Source organism: Haliotis rubra, unplaced genomic scaffold (assembly GCF_003918875.1).
Source record: "Haliotis rubra isolate DU_JTF1 unplaced genomic scaffold, ASM391887v1 Scf36, whole genome shotgun sequence".
Classification (NCBI taxonomy): Eukaryota; Metazoa; Mollusca; class Gastropoda; order Lepetellida; family Haliotidae; genus Haliotis; species Haliotis rubra.
The window spans coordinates 3,465,245-3,482,356 of record NW_025767035.1 but is presented as its reverse complement, the minus strand read 5'-3'; the positions used below and the strand labels follow the sequence as shown (position 1 = coordinate 3,482,356).

Genomic DNA, 17,112 nt, shown 5'->3' with positions numbered 1-17,112 from the left:
CCGCCACCAGATAGCTGGAATATCGCTGAGTGTGGCGTAAGACTAAACCCACTCATTATTTGCTGATGGCCGCCACAAAGCTGGAATCTGTCTGAGTGTGGCGTAGAACCTGTTTCATTCTGAAATGTCATTAGCAATTGTTGGTATTGCGCATCGTCTCCCTTCCTTTGTCTCTTCCCAACACCACCCCTCCTTCCCGCTTGCCCCCCTGCACACACACACACTATGCATACGCTAAGCACATTATGCAGTGTGGATGGCAGCCACGCGCCTCTGCAGCCCTCACCCATCCGTGGCGCGGGGCTGTTTGGCATGGTACCGGCGGGACTCCGCACCTCTAAATTACAGCTTGCTTGCTTGCTCTACCTGGATACTCGGTACCCGCTGTTACAGCGGGAGCCCAAAGCTCCCACCTGCTGCTTCCGCGGGGGGAGTGTTGAGTTTTCCCAGCAGTTGGGCTGCCATGACACGGCGGACCAACTTGTGCACACCCCGTGCGGGTCTGCAAATGCTTCGCTAGCCCGTGTGGGCTTTCCATGCTTCGGTGCGGTTTCCCGTCCTCGCCATCCTCACTGCGCCCATTTGAATTCCATACTGGCTTTCTGTCTTCATTTATCGTTTTGACGCTCTCAGGCTTCCCTAACAGTCAGCTCATAATGACATTTAGCAATATTTAGCTAAATGGTGTTATGGGCTGCGTTACCATTTCGTTCCAATTTCTAACCTCTCCATTGTTTTGATTTCGTCCACCATCTTATTCCCGCGCTTGGATTCACTTCCGCTTACGTCACCAACTTGCCTCACGTGCAGCTAAGCTTAGAGACACGTAATATCCGCCGGCATTACGTCACACTTTTTAATAGCACTTCACATGCTCACGCTACCTGCTGCATAAAAAGTCCGTTTCCCACCCTCCCGTCCCCATCCCTTTCACAGCGCTTCCGCAATGATTTTGTTATCATTAATAATATTACCTTACCCGTTTTCACTTGTTTGATCGCAATATGGTTGAAAGAGTGCGTATGCGATGGAAAATCTATATCACTATGTTGCTTTCATTTGTTTCTTAATTTGCTTTGCTTGCAGTCGGTGCCCCTCACCCAATCAGGCGGTATCCACCCAGTAAGACTTTGCGCGGTAAGATCTTGTCAGGTCGGTTTCTTTGTATCTTTTCACTGTTGTAAATAAACTGGTGCAGTGTGGCATGGTACCGGCGGGACTCCGCACCTCTAAATTACAGCTTGCTTGCTTGCTCTACCTGGATACTCGGTACCCGCTGTTACAGCGGGAGCCCAAAGCTCCCACCTGCTGCTTCCGCGGGGGGAGTGTTGAGTTTTCCCAGCAGTTGGGCTGCCATGACACGGCGGACCAACTTGTGCACACCCGTGCGGGTCTGCAAATGCTTCGCTAGCCCGTGTGGGCTTTCCATGCTTCGGTGCGGTTTCCCGTCCTCGCCATCCTCACTGCGCCCATTTGAATTCCATACTGGCTTTCTGTCTTCATTTATCGTTTTGACGCTCTCAGGCTTCCCTAACAGTCAGCTCATATAATAAAATCATTGATTGAGAACTGCAGAATTGAATGTTCTAATTCGACAAAAGTATCGTCATTGATGTATTTAGATCCTTCCGGTGGTAAATATACGATACCTACATACATATCTTGATCAATATTGAATAAATCTTTTGAAATCTTTAGCCACAAGATGTAATTATTGCTATTTTCGTCGTCTAAAATAGTTATATATTTTTCATAGCGATTTTTAAACGCAATCCCAATACCTCCTGATTTTCTTAAACAATTAATTCTATGTTTGAGGTATACGTTAAAACCATCTATTTAATGTTCTAACATTTCAATAAAGTCTGGATAATGTGTTCTTTTCCTTAATCCACATACATTCAAACTAAAGAAACTAATTTCGGTTGTATTATTTGTATCATCATCATCATCATCACCATCATCATCATCATCACCATCATCATCATCGTCGTCCTCGTCGTCATCATCATCACCATCGACGTCAACAACAGTATCAGCATTAACAACATCATCATCAAAGACGTCATCATCATTAACAACATTATCATAACTAACATCCACAAGAACATCATCAAGAACAACATTATCATTAAGAGCATCTGGCATTATGACATTATCAAACATATTTTTAGCAACACCAGTAAAGTTTTCAATGTTTTTGCAATAGGACCCGGATGCACTACCTTGACCTTCACTCACTGAACTGGATGAAGGACATGGAGTGTTTACATTTGTGTTAGTCTATGTTACATTACATGCTTCAGCAAGTACTAGATCTAAAATAAGACCGCCATTTACACTGGTCAATACATTATTTTGTTCTTTACCTCCAAGTTTTGTCTTATCACAATCATCAATAGTTTTAGAAACGTGTTCAGTGTTAGCTGCAGCATCATTACTACCATGACCGTTATTAACATCTTTAAGAAAGTTCAAAATAATATCATCCTTATTAACTACTTGCTCAACTGACCGCCTCCGTGGTGTAGTGGTTAGAGCGTCCACCCGGAGAGCGGAAGGTCGCGGGTTCGATCCCCGACCGCGTCATACAAAAAGATATTTAAATATGGTACTTGTTGGTCCCTGCCTGGCGCTCGGCATTAATAGGTACAACAAGGACTGGTCGGCTCGGAGTCAGTATAATGTGTCTGAGTGGGGTATTCATGCTTCACTGCGGCATGGTATCTCAGTGGGCTAGCACTATAAAACCAGCTTAAGTCCGGGCTCAAGCACGACATAAAACCAAATTTCACCTCACCTCACTTGCTCAACTCCATGACAAATATTGTGCAAGTCAGCTTCAACAGATTGGTCTATATCGCAATCTTTAGCAACAACAACACAAGTTCTTATATTATCAGACAGCATGATATTACTGGTTTCATACTTTTTAACAAAATTCAAAACAATATCACTGTTATTAACAAGTTGATCAACTTCATGACAAACATTATACAAATCCGTACCAATGACACGTTTACGTTGCTGATTAAAGCATCGCGGCCTGTATTTGTGCTTGCAGTTATGATACGTGTCCCTTTCAGCAATGGCTGTGTGCTTGCATGAGTTCTGTAGTCTGGCCCCGATTTCTTGAAACAAACTTAAGTCTGAATTTTGTCTCAAGTGTTTACTCAAACTTGAGAAAACGCAGGAAAATGCATTTTCCAAAACAAACTGAAATCAATATAAACTCAAACATTGTAGACAATTTAAGTTTAGTACATAGGTTATTTGAGTTGTTTGTGCTTTTTGATTTTAGAAATGCAGTTGAGTAAGAAATTCAGCTGTTTCAAATTGGCAAACAAATTTGAGTAAAAACTAAAGTTTGTTTCGAGAAATCGGAGCCTGGTGTACATTTACCAGAGTACTCAATTGGCGTTGGACGTTGTATCTTATCGATTCTGGATATCTAAATCAGTGGGATACCTCGTCAGTGTCACATCCCCGGTCAAAAAAATCTGTTCATCCCAAGAGATGAAGGTCAGTTGTCAACTACTCTGTAAAATACCATGTGTAGTCCATGATGTCATACTGACTGTGGAGGTGGATCGTGATCAGTCATGTAATTTGTCCATAGAAATCAAAATGTAAAACTTAATATGTTGGAGAGTCATTACCTGATCTGAACGTCTTTACTTTCAGAGAGGAAACCTGCCTTATGTATTTTGGTATCTTGGTGATGACTCAGTACGTCAAATGGAAAAGGAGAATTACTTTGATTTGTTTTTAGGTATAGGCATAGAGATTCAGTGTGACAAACAACACAAGGCTCTATGACAGAAGGGATGATTTCAACTTCCCTATAGTCAACTTTCCTTTCATGTCGAGCTCCAGCGTCATACCAGTCTTGCTCAAAAGTTGTTTGATCAAGGTTACAATATTCAAGGCCTCAGTAAAAGCTTTCAAATTATTATGGTAGACATGTGGAGGAAATTCCGAAATTTGATACATCAGTGACAAAAATGATATCCGATGCCATTCCCTATGTTGACTTTGACCGCATTATTTCTTTTGACCAACTGACAAGACTTTGCATATGTTTATGCCACCGGTGGGGCAGGAAACGCTCACCTTCTCGCGAACACCTAGTATCATCACTATTTCAGAGTGATTCATAAACACAAGCTCTGTCATCGTGTCGCATGGTGGCAATCACTGTATTTTAACATAACTTACATTACACTGATATTTTGCCTTTTACGCTCTAAAGGAATTGGTTTTCATAATTGAGGTCACAAATAATAACACATAAGTTGCCCCTTGTACATAATGACAGCAATAATTTCATGATTATATTTCTAGTCCTGGGGTCCACAATTACATAAATTGTAAAACCATTCTTTAATAGCTTTGTTTCATTATTTGTTTATTGTTTAAAGGTCACATGCAACCAAAAAATCAAACATAATTAAAACACAATTATCACTTATTCATGACATATAATATGCATTGCTGATTATGAAAAAACAAATAAACAAAATTATAAGCGTATAATCGCAAATCAAAAGTGCAATATTTTGTATTTGGGTTTACCTCCCTCGAAACGAAGCAGCCGGGATACCGAACCCAGTCAGAGCGGGTGGGTGTGCACTCAAGTGTAACGGCTGGTTCATTAGCAGATGCCGCCTCCACGGCTCATTGTGTGTGTATATATAGAAAGTTGGGTTTTGTAAAAACATGCTCATTTTTTGTGTATAACATTTTGCAATCAACAGACATCATAACATGTCATGTATTCAAGTATCACACCTGCCTGTCTGTGTAATTACATAATGTGACAGAGACCGAACTCGGGCCATAAATCAATGCGTTTTGTTTATGGTGTATAGCCTGATTGGTGTTTGGTCAGTGATCGCAGTTGTGTATTGAATATTGTCATTAGCAGACAGGCAGGCAGACACACAGGTGTCAATAAAACAAGACATTGAGTTTTGTCTGTGACAGCGACATATCTATATCACAGTTAGAAATTGTGTCAACTCTAAATAATGACATTGCTTTTAAGTATCGAACTGAGAAAGTGACTCGGTAAGAAGAACGTGTGGTGAAATAGACAAATGAAATTATATAAACAGTTTATTTACTGTCATAACATACAAAAAAGCTCCTGCCTGTGAGATATCAACAAAACATTATGAAAATAGCTCACACCAAAGCCTTCACCGAGTGTTCACCAGACAGCCCGCTTCCAAGTTGCGCGAACCTATTTCACTGCGCACGTGCTATGAGCGCAGCCCAGCTGTCGAAACCCGTATTCCCCAGAAAAGTCTGGGGAAAATTAGTGAAACGTTTGAACTCCGATTTCGCGCGGTTTTTTTCATCGCGTTATTTTTCAACTTTATAAGTTGAATTTGCATTTTTTGACGCTTTGTTTCGGTAAGTCCATACCGAAAGGTATCAGAATCTGCAAAGTTGTGTTTTACGTTGCATGTGACCTTTAACGTTGCGCTCCGTAATGGGTTGCTGGAGATAAAGTTTAACCCAGATCTCTACGGGCTGGTATGTTTCTTAACAACTGTATGACGCCACTGTTTATGCAACAGATAACGACTCGGAAGCCAGGGACTGACCCACTTGAGGATACTTGTACCTCTCATATCAGGAGCCAGACATCCTTAATCATTTCATTCTGATACGTTTACAGGATGGCTTGGTAGATATTTACCTTTTGCTGCACATTAACATTGCTCGTGGTAAGTATAGGTAGCCTAATCAGTGTATGTGTTTAATTGTCAACGTATTTCGTTCTCCACCCATTCAGTTGTCGGAATGAGGTAAGTTATCTATTAAATGGATCCCTTCCAGTCAATGACATGTTTAGAGTGCTAACAAAAAGCGGACGCATTTCGTGACGGGCGTAGCTAGTCGAACACGAAATGTCGTAGATTGGAAGCTGGTCGAGAATTCACCTTGCACGTGGGTGTGTGTGTGTACAAAACAAAGCAAAGCTAGTTACACATGAAAGGTATTTCTGACGTTGCACTTGTCCTCCTGTCGGGGTACGTAAGTCCCAAAACTTTCAAAGCAAATTTATGCTTACCAGCTTTTTTAACGTAGTATTTGTTTTATTTTAGATTATGGCTAAAGTTTCATACAATCGCCAGCGACTGAAGGAATGGTGTAAATCCAACTAGGGACCATGCAGGTAGCAAAGGTACTGTAAGTCCCCATAGTCCCTGGTATGGTGACCTACCTTCGGTGACTGGCGATCTATATCCCATTTCTATGTTGTAATGTCCTACATAGTATCTAATTTTCAGTTACATGCTAGTTTTAAATCTCTTACTGTGATACACTAGTTGTTTTACTGTCCTTTGGTGACTATGGCTGAAATATTGGCGATGTGACTTTAAATCTTAACTCACTCACTCACTCCTTTGGTGACGGATTTTTATAAAATAAAATTCTACAGTATTAATTGTTCTAGTCACGATATGGCTGAAATATTGCCATATGACTTTAAATTTTAACTCACTCACTCACTGACGTTGCACTTATGCGTGAATACATGGGTTGACATCTATACATTACATGTGTTTGTATTGGACAAGGCGAAGCTGGTCCAACAACATGTGAATCATATCCCGGGACGTCCTGTGTTTAGGTTAAGGGTTGAGGATAGTGTTTAGGTCTTATGTGGGATGAATTTGTCTGTCACATTGGAGATTTCAGGGCTTTGGTTACAGCGTTAGCATCACTGCTTGTGTGACTGTGAACAGGGAAGGTGTCGAAGGCGTGTCCACTGACTGGAACAGGCATCGGTCCACTATCTATTGTTACCCTCTTCAGGAGCACGTTGCATACAGCCATGTACACATGTAGAGCAACAGTTAATCTGGTTTTGTCATAATCATTGTGCGCAGCATCACCGTTACCTTGTGTCCACAAAATCCAAAGTTGGTGTGCAAGTAATGCCTCCGTAACACGGAGTTTCATTTGAAACTCTTAGATGGACTGTAAGCTGATATACAATGCGCAAATGATCTTGACTGATAGTGACTTGTAAGTCAAAATCAAAACATTTAAAAACTGTTTAGGTTGTTTTGGGGAAAACAGTCCCCAAAAATGTAGGTGTCTACTTTCTTTCAAATTCAACTGACATTGCAGACCCATCTGCTTAAGCGAAAGTGTAGGAAATTACATGGTCATTGTATGAAAACATGGTATCAAGACTCTAAGTAACCTGCAGAGGGAGGTTGCAATGCGCCTCAAACACAACCAGAGAGATAGAGACAACCTGACTGAACCGTCACTAGCTTTTCTGTTGTTAGTGACATTAGTGACTACTGCCTCACAATGTGATGTCAGATATACCTCTCATATTTCCCGCTCCACAAAATGACCTCCACACGGACACGTTGGGCGAGAAGAGACCCATACAGATCCGGAGTAGAATTTGTCTTCCGCAATCCATGTTTGTCGTAAGAGGTGACTTACTCCGTCCTTGAACAACAAAACCCAAACGATGTCGCAGTACAAGGAATGTGGTCAGCCCAGCAATCTTAGTGCTAAGTCTATGTTAAAGTATGAGAGTTACCATCACCTCATCTCTAAGATCGCTTTGTGGTCCAGGAAAAGAAGACGCTGATCAACTCTCGGTGGGGTAGCCTACTGGTTTAAGCGTTCACTCGTCACGCCGAAGACCCGGGTTCGATTCCCTACATGGGTACAATGTGTGAAGCCATTTCTTGTGTCCCCCGCCTTGATATTGCTGGAATATAGCTAAAAGCGGTGTAAAACCAAACTCACTCACTCACTCATTCTTAGTTTTAAGTAAGATTCATGAAGAAATAGTTAATGCATTTCATTCTCAGTATGGACTAAACCCTTTGGTTTACAATACAAACACAGTCTGGTGAGACATATCATGAAATCGATACGGTCAACATCAAGAGTTGACCTGAACTCTTTATAATAACCACATTTCCAGGATATTTACCACTGGACTGACATGACTGTAGCAAAGTGTCATAAAGCCTTTTTTAAACAGATCACTGACATTTTGGCTTAACCAGGCAAAACCAATGCCATAAGAACTCACAATACTCTTAACCTTTGTTACCCCGATTCTGCGCCCACAGCTGTCTAGAACTAGTGTAATGTAACTTTCTTATGGTAGTCTATGATTATATTGTGGAAGCTGAATTAGTCAACACCAAGATTTACCAACACGTATCATGTATATCAGCTGGAAAGGGAATGTGCCACATTCGCCCCGAGCCATAACATTACAAGATGATTTAATGATTCTATTACAAAGAAACATTTCAAAGATATTCTATAACTACATGCAATATGAGGTACCCCATATACCTGAGCCATGAGATAAAATAAGTGTCATTGCATCAAATATTTTGAAAAGGTCAGTGCAGCATATATTTACAAACCCTCTTTGAAAAATATATTAGAATGTGTCAGCTTGTTCTGCTTAGGTGCAACCCAAGTACTTAAGTTTCGGTTTGTTCCTCATTAAAATATCATAACAGCGAAGAGGACTACCAGTCCTGAACACAATAACTTTGTTTTTGTTTTGATTTTGTTTTGTATCTGTGTTTCTTGATAAAGTAAAAGGTTTGTTATTCTTCTTCTGCAACTGATTACATGTGTCTGAAAAGGCTGATACACCATCTGCACACATCTGTTAATATAGGAAACACATTATGAAAAACAGGTGTAATAAATAAACCCTTCTTGCCACTTTCATTTTCCATCACTGTGTTAAATGGTTCATGAACATTTTAAACATCTGAGGCCTAGGATACAGCAATTGCACTTTCCAACACACACCACGGTGTTACCATCAGTGTAGAAAACCAGCGAATAAGTGAAGTGAAGCTTAAAGTCATTCAGAGGTATATTATCACGTTATACAAGTCTCTGATTTTCCGTGCGCAATCATACATGGTTTACGGTAATGCACTATTTTTGTCTGCCCACCAACATGGCGGACACCAAACAACCTACCGATGCATCGATAAATTACGGCGATTTTGCTGTCGGAAATTACACATATGTCTTTAAAGATGGATTTAGCGATGACGGGCTCGACTCACTACTTGCGTAAATCACAGCAATAGGTGCTTATACATACAAAAGTACTTCGAAAGCATGGAAACAAATATTCAGTCGAACAAGATCAAAACATCGTCTGCTTTCCGAATAAAAATTCAGCAAAAACAAATATGTTTACGTTGAGTCTATGTTATGTCAGAATAGATCCAGCAATAGACTGCTACATAATTTCCGTGTTAAATTTATTATCAGCTTTCGTCAACGATATCGCCGCTGATCTTGATCCGATAACGGAGGATGCATTAACATCGAACGCCGAAGAAATTTTAATGCCTTCCGTCCACATAAATAAACAGTTGGGTTATCAATTCAAACAAAATGATATTTTGAAATTTGTACTGTTTCAAATTTAGCGGTAGTAAAACACAATTACAGAATCTGCAAACCGTTCTGTTTAGCCCAACATATTCTTTTTCTAAAAGTATCGATATAATATCGTTGAAAAAGTTATTTAGCTTAGTCATTATCCCTCTTATCCATTACACTGCTTGATCTAAGTAGTCTATTAAAGTATAATTAATTACCTTACCGTGTTTATGCCAGAGGTACACCCTCATGTCCTGATCCATCCTTTCGGAAATATCACCACAAATCTGGCTCTTTGTCAACAGACTCGCGAACATGCCAGCGAATCCAATTCAATTTGAATTCACTACACTTTGAAGCCACTAGGTCACAAAACACTTTCCAAAATGTAGAAAATAATATCTGTAGAATCGAATTTGAGCACAAAGTACACACATGAGTGTGTAAGAGTCACCACAGCTGTCGCACGCTGACGTAGAGGTGCATGAAATCGTCAAGTTGACAGGGCGCAAAATTCAACAGTATCCATATTCGGTACAACACGGACTTCTCGTTACAGCAAAACCGCCTCTACTCTTGTATTTTGTACCAGTACCAGTAATTAGATATCAAAGACTATCTCAGTCATACAATCGGGTTAACCTTGCGCAAACTGTCAGAGGCTCTCCTGTCGCATCTTTCCAAATTTGCACGTAAATGTAAACAATGACTTCCGAGAAAAGGTCAAGGCCATGAGGTTGCTGCCATTATTCTGGTGGGGAAAGGGTCTACGGTGGAATTTTCAAATGTGAACCAAGCTTTTTAAACTTATTTGATATATGTTTTCCAACTTATCAGTTAATGATTGGTGATTGATGCATTGAAAAAAACAAAACGTGATTTGTTATTACTGAATCTGGAGTTTGTTAGTCATTGACGGTTTGCCACCAATCACCCCGTTTCGGGCGATGCCACTTGAGATTGGAATGCGAGGCCGCTTCACGTATTGACTCGTAACCAAAGAAAGAGCTGCACCTGAAATTGTTCATAAAATTGTCATGGCTACGCGTTCGGTTTTAAATGAAATTTAGAGCTATTATAATTTGGTTATATACCTCTGATTTTCCCACACAGTAGGTTTATCTTCTAAGTATATGATATCTTAAACAGTACTGCTTACATAAAATATCAGCGTTGGCCAATTGTTATTGAAACAATGTTGTCCTGAAATGTATCTAAAACAGTGTAATACAAATGCAACGTTGCTATACAATGCCATATAGCTGCCATATATGGTTTAACATTTGAAAATCGTCATAATATGGAAAACATAATATGTGAAAATCAGTCGAATTAATCACCACCTTGTGGGTCACGTTGTTGTGGCACCGTGCCATTGTGATATACTTCTCTCCTGTAACAACCCCACTGGTTGGCACAACCACAGTTAAATACCAGGCTTCAAAAGAAACCTCATCATGAAATACTATAGACACTGGAGGTATATATGTTCATATCTTTGGTACAGCTCGGCTGAGATAATATGGGAACTTTTGACTTGTTTTATACATAACATAAGCATTGACAGTGCAAGAATCTGCTAAAAGGGATGCGCAAGCAGTAAAGTGGAGCCATGATGAACTTTTGATTATTCCAATTCCACCAACCATGTTTATTTGGGGAACTTAACATCGGACGCCAAAATGTGACTCATTATCAGATATTAAGTTTCTGTTATAAAGGCTTTAAATCTTGTCTAACATTGGGGGAATGTTAAATTCGATGCACGACTACAATGTATAACGCAATGCGTATCCATTCAAGAACGCATCAGTGCATCAAATATATTTTCCAAACAAATCCAGTCGATTGTGTTCTGTTCTGAGTCTCCTGTCAATCACTTTTTATGGTATGTGTGGATGTAAACGATTTATTATTTATGTTTTCTAGAGCGTTAATTGTGTTGCTTTATAACTTTTACCCAGTCTTTTTGAGTCAAAAAGAAACCGCATTTCTACTTTCAGATTGTGTCCAAAATATGGCTGTGATTAGATGTTGCCGACGGCAGTTCGATCTCAATCTCATAACAGTCGAGCCCGGTTTGTTTCTTTACATGCTGGCTATGTTTCTGTCACTTCCAACCTTCCAGGCCTTTGTGTATAACAAGGTCTGTATTGACAAATACAACGAGACTTTCTGCACCAGCCTGCGCAACAAGACGTTCCAAGAGGACCACAGAACAGAAGAGGATTATGTCCAGTCTGAAACGTCCTACTTGATCTTAAAGAAAAACGTTGTAGATCGAATTCCGTCGTGTTTGATTGTAGTGTTTATCCTCGGATCCTTGGGTGACAAAGTGGGTCGGAAACTACCTGCTATTTTACCCAGTGTGGGAGCAACGTTGTCTTACATTGTGTACTTGCTTATGTCCATTTACCCTTCAAGTAAAGTGGAGTATGTGATGGTTGCTGCGGCATTAAATGGTCTGTCTGGGGGGTTTTCGGCTCAGCTGATGGCAGTGTACAGCTACGTGACGCACATTGCTGATCCCGCCAATAGAACTACGCGATTAGGATTGTTAGAGGCTGTTAACTTTTTAGCTGGAACAGTTGGCGTCTTTATATCGGGAGTGATGTTGGACAGTACGAGTTTCACATTTGTCTTCGCTTTCATAACTGGGTGCTCCGTCATAGGACTTGTATACGCTATCATACGTCTAGAGAACCTAACAGCCAGCACAACACGACACGAGGGTGAAAGTTTCTGCGAGTATTGGTTTCTGGGATCTATCAAGGAGTCTGGTCGTTGTGTGATGAAGAAAAGAGAAGGGAAAAGAACTCTCTATATCTTCTTACTGCTCATTGTCTACAGCTTCCTTGTTATCGGAACAGTGAGTGAGTACAAATTAACCTTTATTTCTTAATACTTTATACCAGTGGAATGTACGAGGAAGTATCACATTATATGCATTCTACCCACACTAAAACATAGGTCACCTCTTGGTGTGCTACAGGTGAAGGGGGACGTCCTCCTCCTGTACACAAGACGAGCTCCACTCAGCTGGTCACAGACAACGTTGGGTTACTATCAGGGTCTGGAGAACTTCCTTCGTAGTTTAATGCTGTTCACAGTTCTTCCTCTGTGTAGGAAGTTGAGGGACACCACTTTATCACTCTGGGGCTTGATCCAAGCTCATCGGTCTGGTGGTATTGGGACTCAGCAAACGGACATGGCAAGTCTTTATAGGTAAGTTGCAACTACTTGAAATGTACACATGCCGTTCATCCTTCTTTGGTCACAATCACAAAGGTATATAATTATAACAGATAACAGATAGTTGAATATGATTCACAAGTTGATTGCATATCTTAGCATGTACATCAAATGTATTTCACATTTATTTCAGTGTCAGTGATTTCCATGTTTCAAGGCTTTCCACTGGCTGTTCTTCGGTCAATCATGACAAATCTGGTCAGGCCGGATGAACATGGTAGGGCTAAGACCAAACATTATGTTGTAAAGATCATACTGCTACGAATGAATGACTGAATGAACATTCGATTTCGTGTAAAAATATAGATATTAGACTGGGCATTTGGAGCGTAAAGAATGAAAACTGAATCAGAACGTTTACTGTACTTTAAATACAAAGAATATGCTCCAAAATGTTGTATAGATATATACGCATGGCCACTTTCATTGTGTTCTTCACCTGTTTACAGGGCGCATGTTTGGACTCGCGGCTGCAGTGGATGGCATGGGTGGGTTGATGGCATCTGTGATTTTCAATGCTCTCTACCCAGAAACCCTTGATTTCTTCCCTGGCTTATGCTTCATGCTGGCTGCTGGTCTGTGTGGCGTCGCTACAGGGATTATGCTGTGAGTGGTCACTGTGTCCTTAGACACAATGAAGAATATCGAAAAACATCCCATAAAAAAATATTAGTAAGTATGTTTTGCAATATGTCTTTTATAGATTTAAATACGTTGCAATGTTCATGCCCATCTGTACTTTCAGGTGGCTTCATTTTGTTCTGAAAAGACAGGTGCTGGATGATGCTATGATTACCAAAAACGTGACAGTAAACACAGGTGACATTAGCAAAGGTACGTCTTGTTGAGCTTGCGAAAACACCCCAAGTGTATATGATTTTACGACTGGTCAGCAGTGTCAGCTGTGCGTCACTCACTCTCATCAATTGCAGTAGCGTACCTGCTATTAGACACTTTAGGCACGTGCCTACACTTAATTTTTTCGGCAATTTGTTTCACATGTGGGATGTTATGGATCTATTTCTTTCGAGAGTAGTCTCCCTTTCTATGTTTTTTCTTATATTTTAAAACGTAAATGAGCTGGTACATAACATTTTACAGCCAAATAGAATAACGACTTTTGCTGAAATAGCTATTTTGTCTTTGCTTAAATACGTAATAATATATGTGATAGAATACTAGATGTATCAGTTAAGTTTCAGTAAGTTCCCAATGAAAACATATTTAGATGAAAAGTTGGAAATAATTTTTTTCAGAAAAATATAGCAGGAAATGCTGTCTGGAGCAACCCTTTTATGAAAATTTTGTTGGGTTGGTGTGTCGGTGGGGTCGGGGGTGGGGGGAAACCTCTCTTAAAGTCTCGCTCTACGCACACTCGCACGACCAGTTGTGCCTACACTTCATTACTTTCCTGGGTACGCCACTGACTTGTGAACTATATCAGCAGCATTTATCAACCAGATCACGAAACTGCGACAATGCTGACCCCATTTCAAACCCTTTCGTACCAGTAGGTATTGCTTAGGATACCATCTGACTGGTAATGCCCTCAAAAGATTATTTGATCATATCCAGAAAGAACATGCGGTGATATGCATCTAAATATTGCCTCTGAATGCCAATGACTGCATTGAGGATGTTTGTTAATTCCGAAGCTTAAACGAAACATTTGATTTTCAACTAAATAACGTATTTTCAAATCCGCCATATGAATGTTATTCAGCATATTCATATGTATGTCCTATATTGGGGCGGTTATCATATACGTAGAAGATATGTTCTTGTACATAGAGGATACTATGAACATATCCCTTATGTACTGGATGACAAATATAACATGATCACAATGTTCATACATGTCTGTAGCTAGTTTATTTAGCACACTGTAAACAATATCAGGCTTAGAAAGCATCCTTGACGTACATCCTATGACGAAACAACAAATAACCTTCGTGAATGCAGGCACTTAGTATCACCACTATTAGACAGTGACAAAACAAAAACATTTCTGAAAACAATGATAGTACAGTTGTATGTTCCTTTTGGTCTAAAGAATATTTTGTGCACAAAGCTCGGTATGTGAAAATGTTATCAGTGGTGGAGTGAGTGAGTTTAGATTTACTACCAGAAATGGGCTTCACACATTGAGTCCATGTGGGGAATTGAACCCGGGTCTTCGGCGTGACGAGCGAACGCTTTAACCACTAGACTACCCCAAAGACTCATCAGTGGTGGAGTAGTTCACACGAAAACCAGCTTGACAGTCAAATATATATTCGAGAGAAAATTAGTCAGTGCCTTATTTACAAGGACAAAACAGAGAAAAAATGCATGTATACACAACTGTATGTATGTTTCTTTTGTTTCAGAGGACATTCAGGTGGACACTGCGACGACTCACTTGTAAAACAAAATCATTAGTCACAACTCGGGTAGATGTAGATCTTTTGCCTTCATAATACAAATAGTTCAAACGGATCATATTAATTAATATGTTCGAGAGATACACAATACTCCAGATAGATCAGGTTCTAGTATTAACATACTGGATAAAGGAGACAAACCAAATTTTATATATTTTACAGGAACCGTTGGGGCGGGGAAGGGGGAGGTCTGGGAAGGCCTGGACTTTTAGGATTTTGGGACCACATTTCTTCTAATTACAGGTATATTGTGTTTAGGATTAATAGTTTGTATTTGATTTAAATTGTCATAAAACTTAGATACACATTTTTATCTTAAGGCCAAGGTGAATGGCAAACATTATCCCCCAAACCCTCAGTTAATCCCAAACTCGACTCATTCCTTAGAGTTTTTAGATGAGATGTGAAGAATTCATCTGGTCCAAAACAGGAATACTTTCAAAATGATGACGTGAAATTGGTATTGCACAATTAAAGTTATTGTAATAAAAAACGCCTTTGATATTTCATAAATGGTATAATAGTTTACTAACCGACTACGTGAGACATCATACAGGTACCCTCTCTGCTCGAAATAGGGCACCTGCTGTGAAGCTGTGGTTTACAAGAATGCAGAGCAGATTTTCTGCAAACTGTAACCAGTGTATATGAGAAGTAATGGTCAGCTGTCCAAGCTGCAGTTTGAAGCTGGTATTATGGTTTCAACAGATTGTACATATCGGATTGTAGTACAATAGTTATCAAGCCATACATTACCCTGTATATATTGCAACACGCTCCAAAAAACAAACTCACAAAGACAAACAATATGCATCCCACGGCACACTCGTGTGGATTCAGGCGTACAAGAAAAATGTTTTACATGAGACATGGATGACTTCAAAGGAATTCACTGTTTCAACTGACGAAGAATATTGACCCTGACTGAAATAATAGTTATTAGTCGAAAGTGGCCAAGCACATATTACAAATTCATTCAGCACACACGAAGCCAGACAATTCGTAACATGGGTAACATAGATCCCTACAGCTATGTACATATTTTCGTACAACTGAATATGTCGTGCCTTCTTAAACCAAAATGTGTGGTCGATGAGTTTACAAGCCCAGTGGAATGTAAAACGAAACGATAGAACTAATTAAACGTCTGACACATTGGAATATATTTTAAAACATGGAAATATGAAACAAACCAGAAATCAGGTATACGAAATAGCGTCAAGTTAGTCAGTATTGTAATAGAGAGCAAGTTACTAAGAGGTAAACATTGTAGAATACAGACCAAAACGTCTGAGTTACAAAATCGTGTTCAAAGTGCATCCTAAATTTATTTGAAGATGAGCCACACAGAGCTACAGGTGTTTGCGTGAGTGAACAAACGATTCGTAATCGGCTACACAGGAGGAACCTGCACGCCCCACGTTCACGTGTTATTCCATCACATTAACCCTTTACAAATCGTCGTTGTGCAAACGTTGTGTGTTAGGATGAGTCACTGTTTGCTTTGGACCTCCTTGACAGACGCAACGGAATGTTGCGTGGACGAATTGAGCATTTTCATGCCGATAACTATAGTGTCTTGGGCTGGCTCTGTAATGGTATTGGGTGGGATCACTGTGACTTGCATCAACATCAACTTAAGTGTTATTCACGGACGTGTCATCAGCCAGTACTACCATGACAACACCCTGATGTTGAAATGGCAGTCCAGGGCCATGTAGGTGTCCGCAATAGTGAGCGAGTAAGTGAGTTCAGTTTGACGCCGGTTTTAGCAATATTCCACCAATATCACGGCGGGGGACACCAGAAATGGGCTTCACACATTGTACCCATGTGAGGAACGAATCAGGGTCTTCAGCGTGACGAGCGAACGCTTTAAAGATCACATACATGTATATGCTAGTGGGGTACAAATGCACAAATCATTTATTGGCATCGTTATAGATGAAACCCCGCCATTAAAACCATTCATTTCGACATTTAATTAACTTAAATTGACCTTTTTGACAACAGTGCA

At 40.1% G+C, this 17,112-nt stretch overlaps 1 protein-coding gene across 1 annotated transcript in view; it reads left to right on the top strand.

Annotated features, from left to right (window-relative positions):
- The window catches only part of LOC124285452 (solute carrier family 46 member 3-like), a 35,177-nt gene extending 19,573 nt beyond the window's left edge, over nucleotides 1-15,604 (top strand). Inside the window, exons 4-7 of the mRNA XM_046721677.1 lie at nucleotides 12,806-12,889; nucleotides 13,122-13,278; nucleotides 13,418-13,506; nucleotides 15,042-15,604. Of these exons, the coding sequence (XP_046577633.1) occupies nucleotides 12,806-12,889; nucleotides 13,122-13,278; nucleotides 13,418-13,506; nucleotides 15,042-15,079 (368 nt within the window). The 3' untranslated portion in view covers nucleotides 15,080-15,604. The remainder of the gene's footprint in view (nucleotides 1-12,805; nucleotides 12,890-13,121; nucleotides 13,279-13,417; nucleotides 13,507-15,041) is intronic.
- Nucleotides 15,605-17,112: the final 1,508 nt, after the last annotated feature.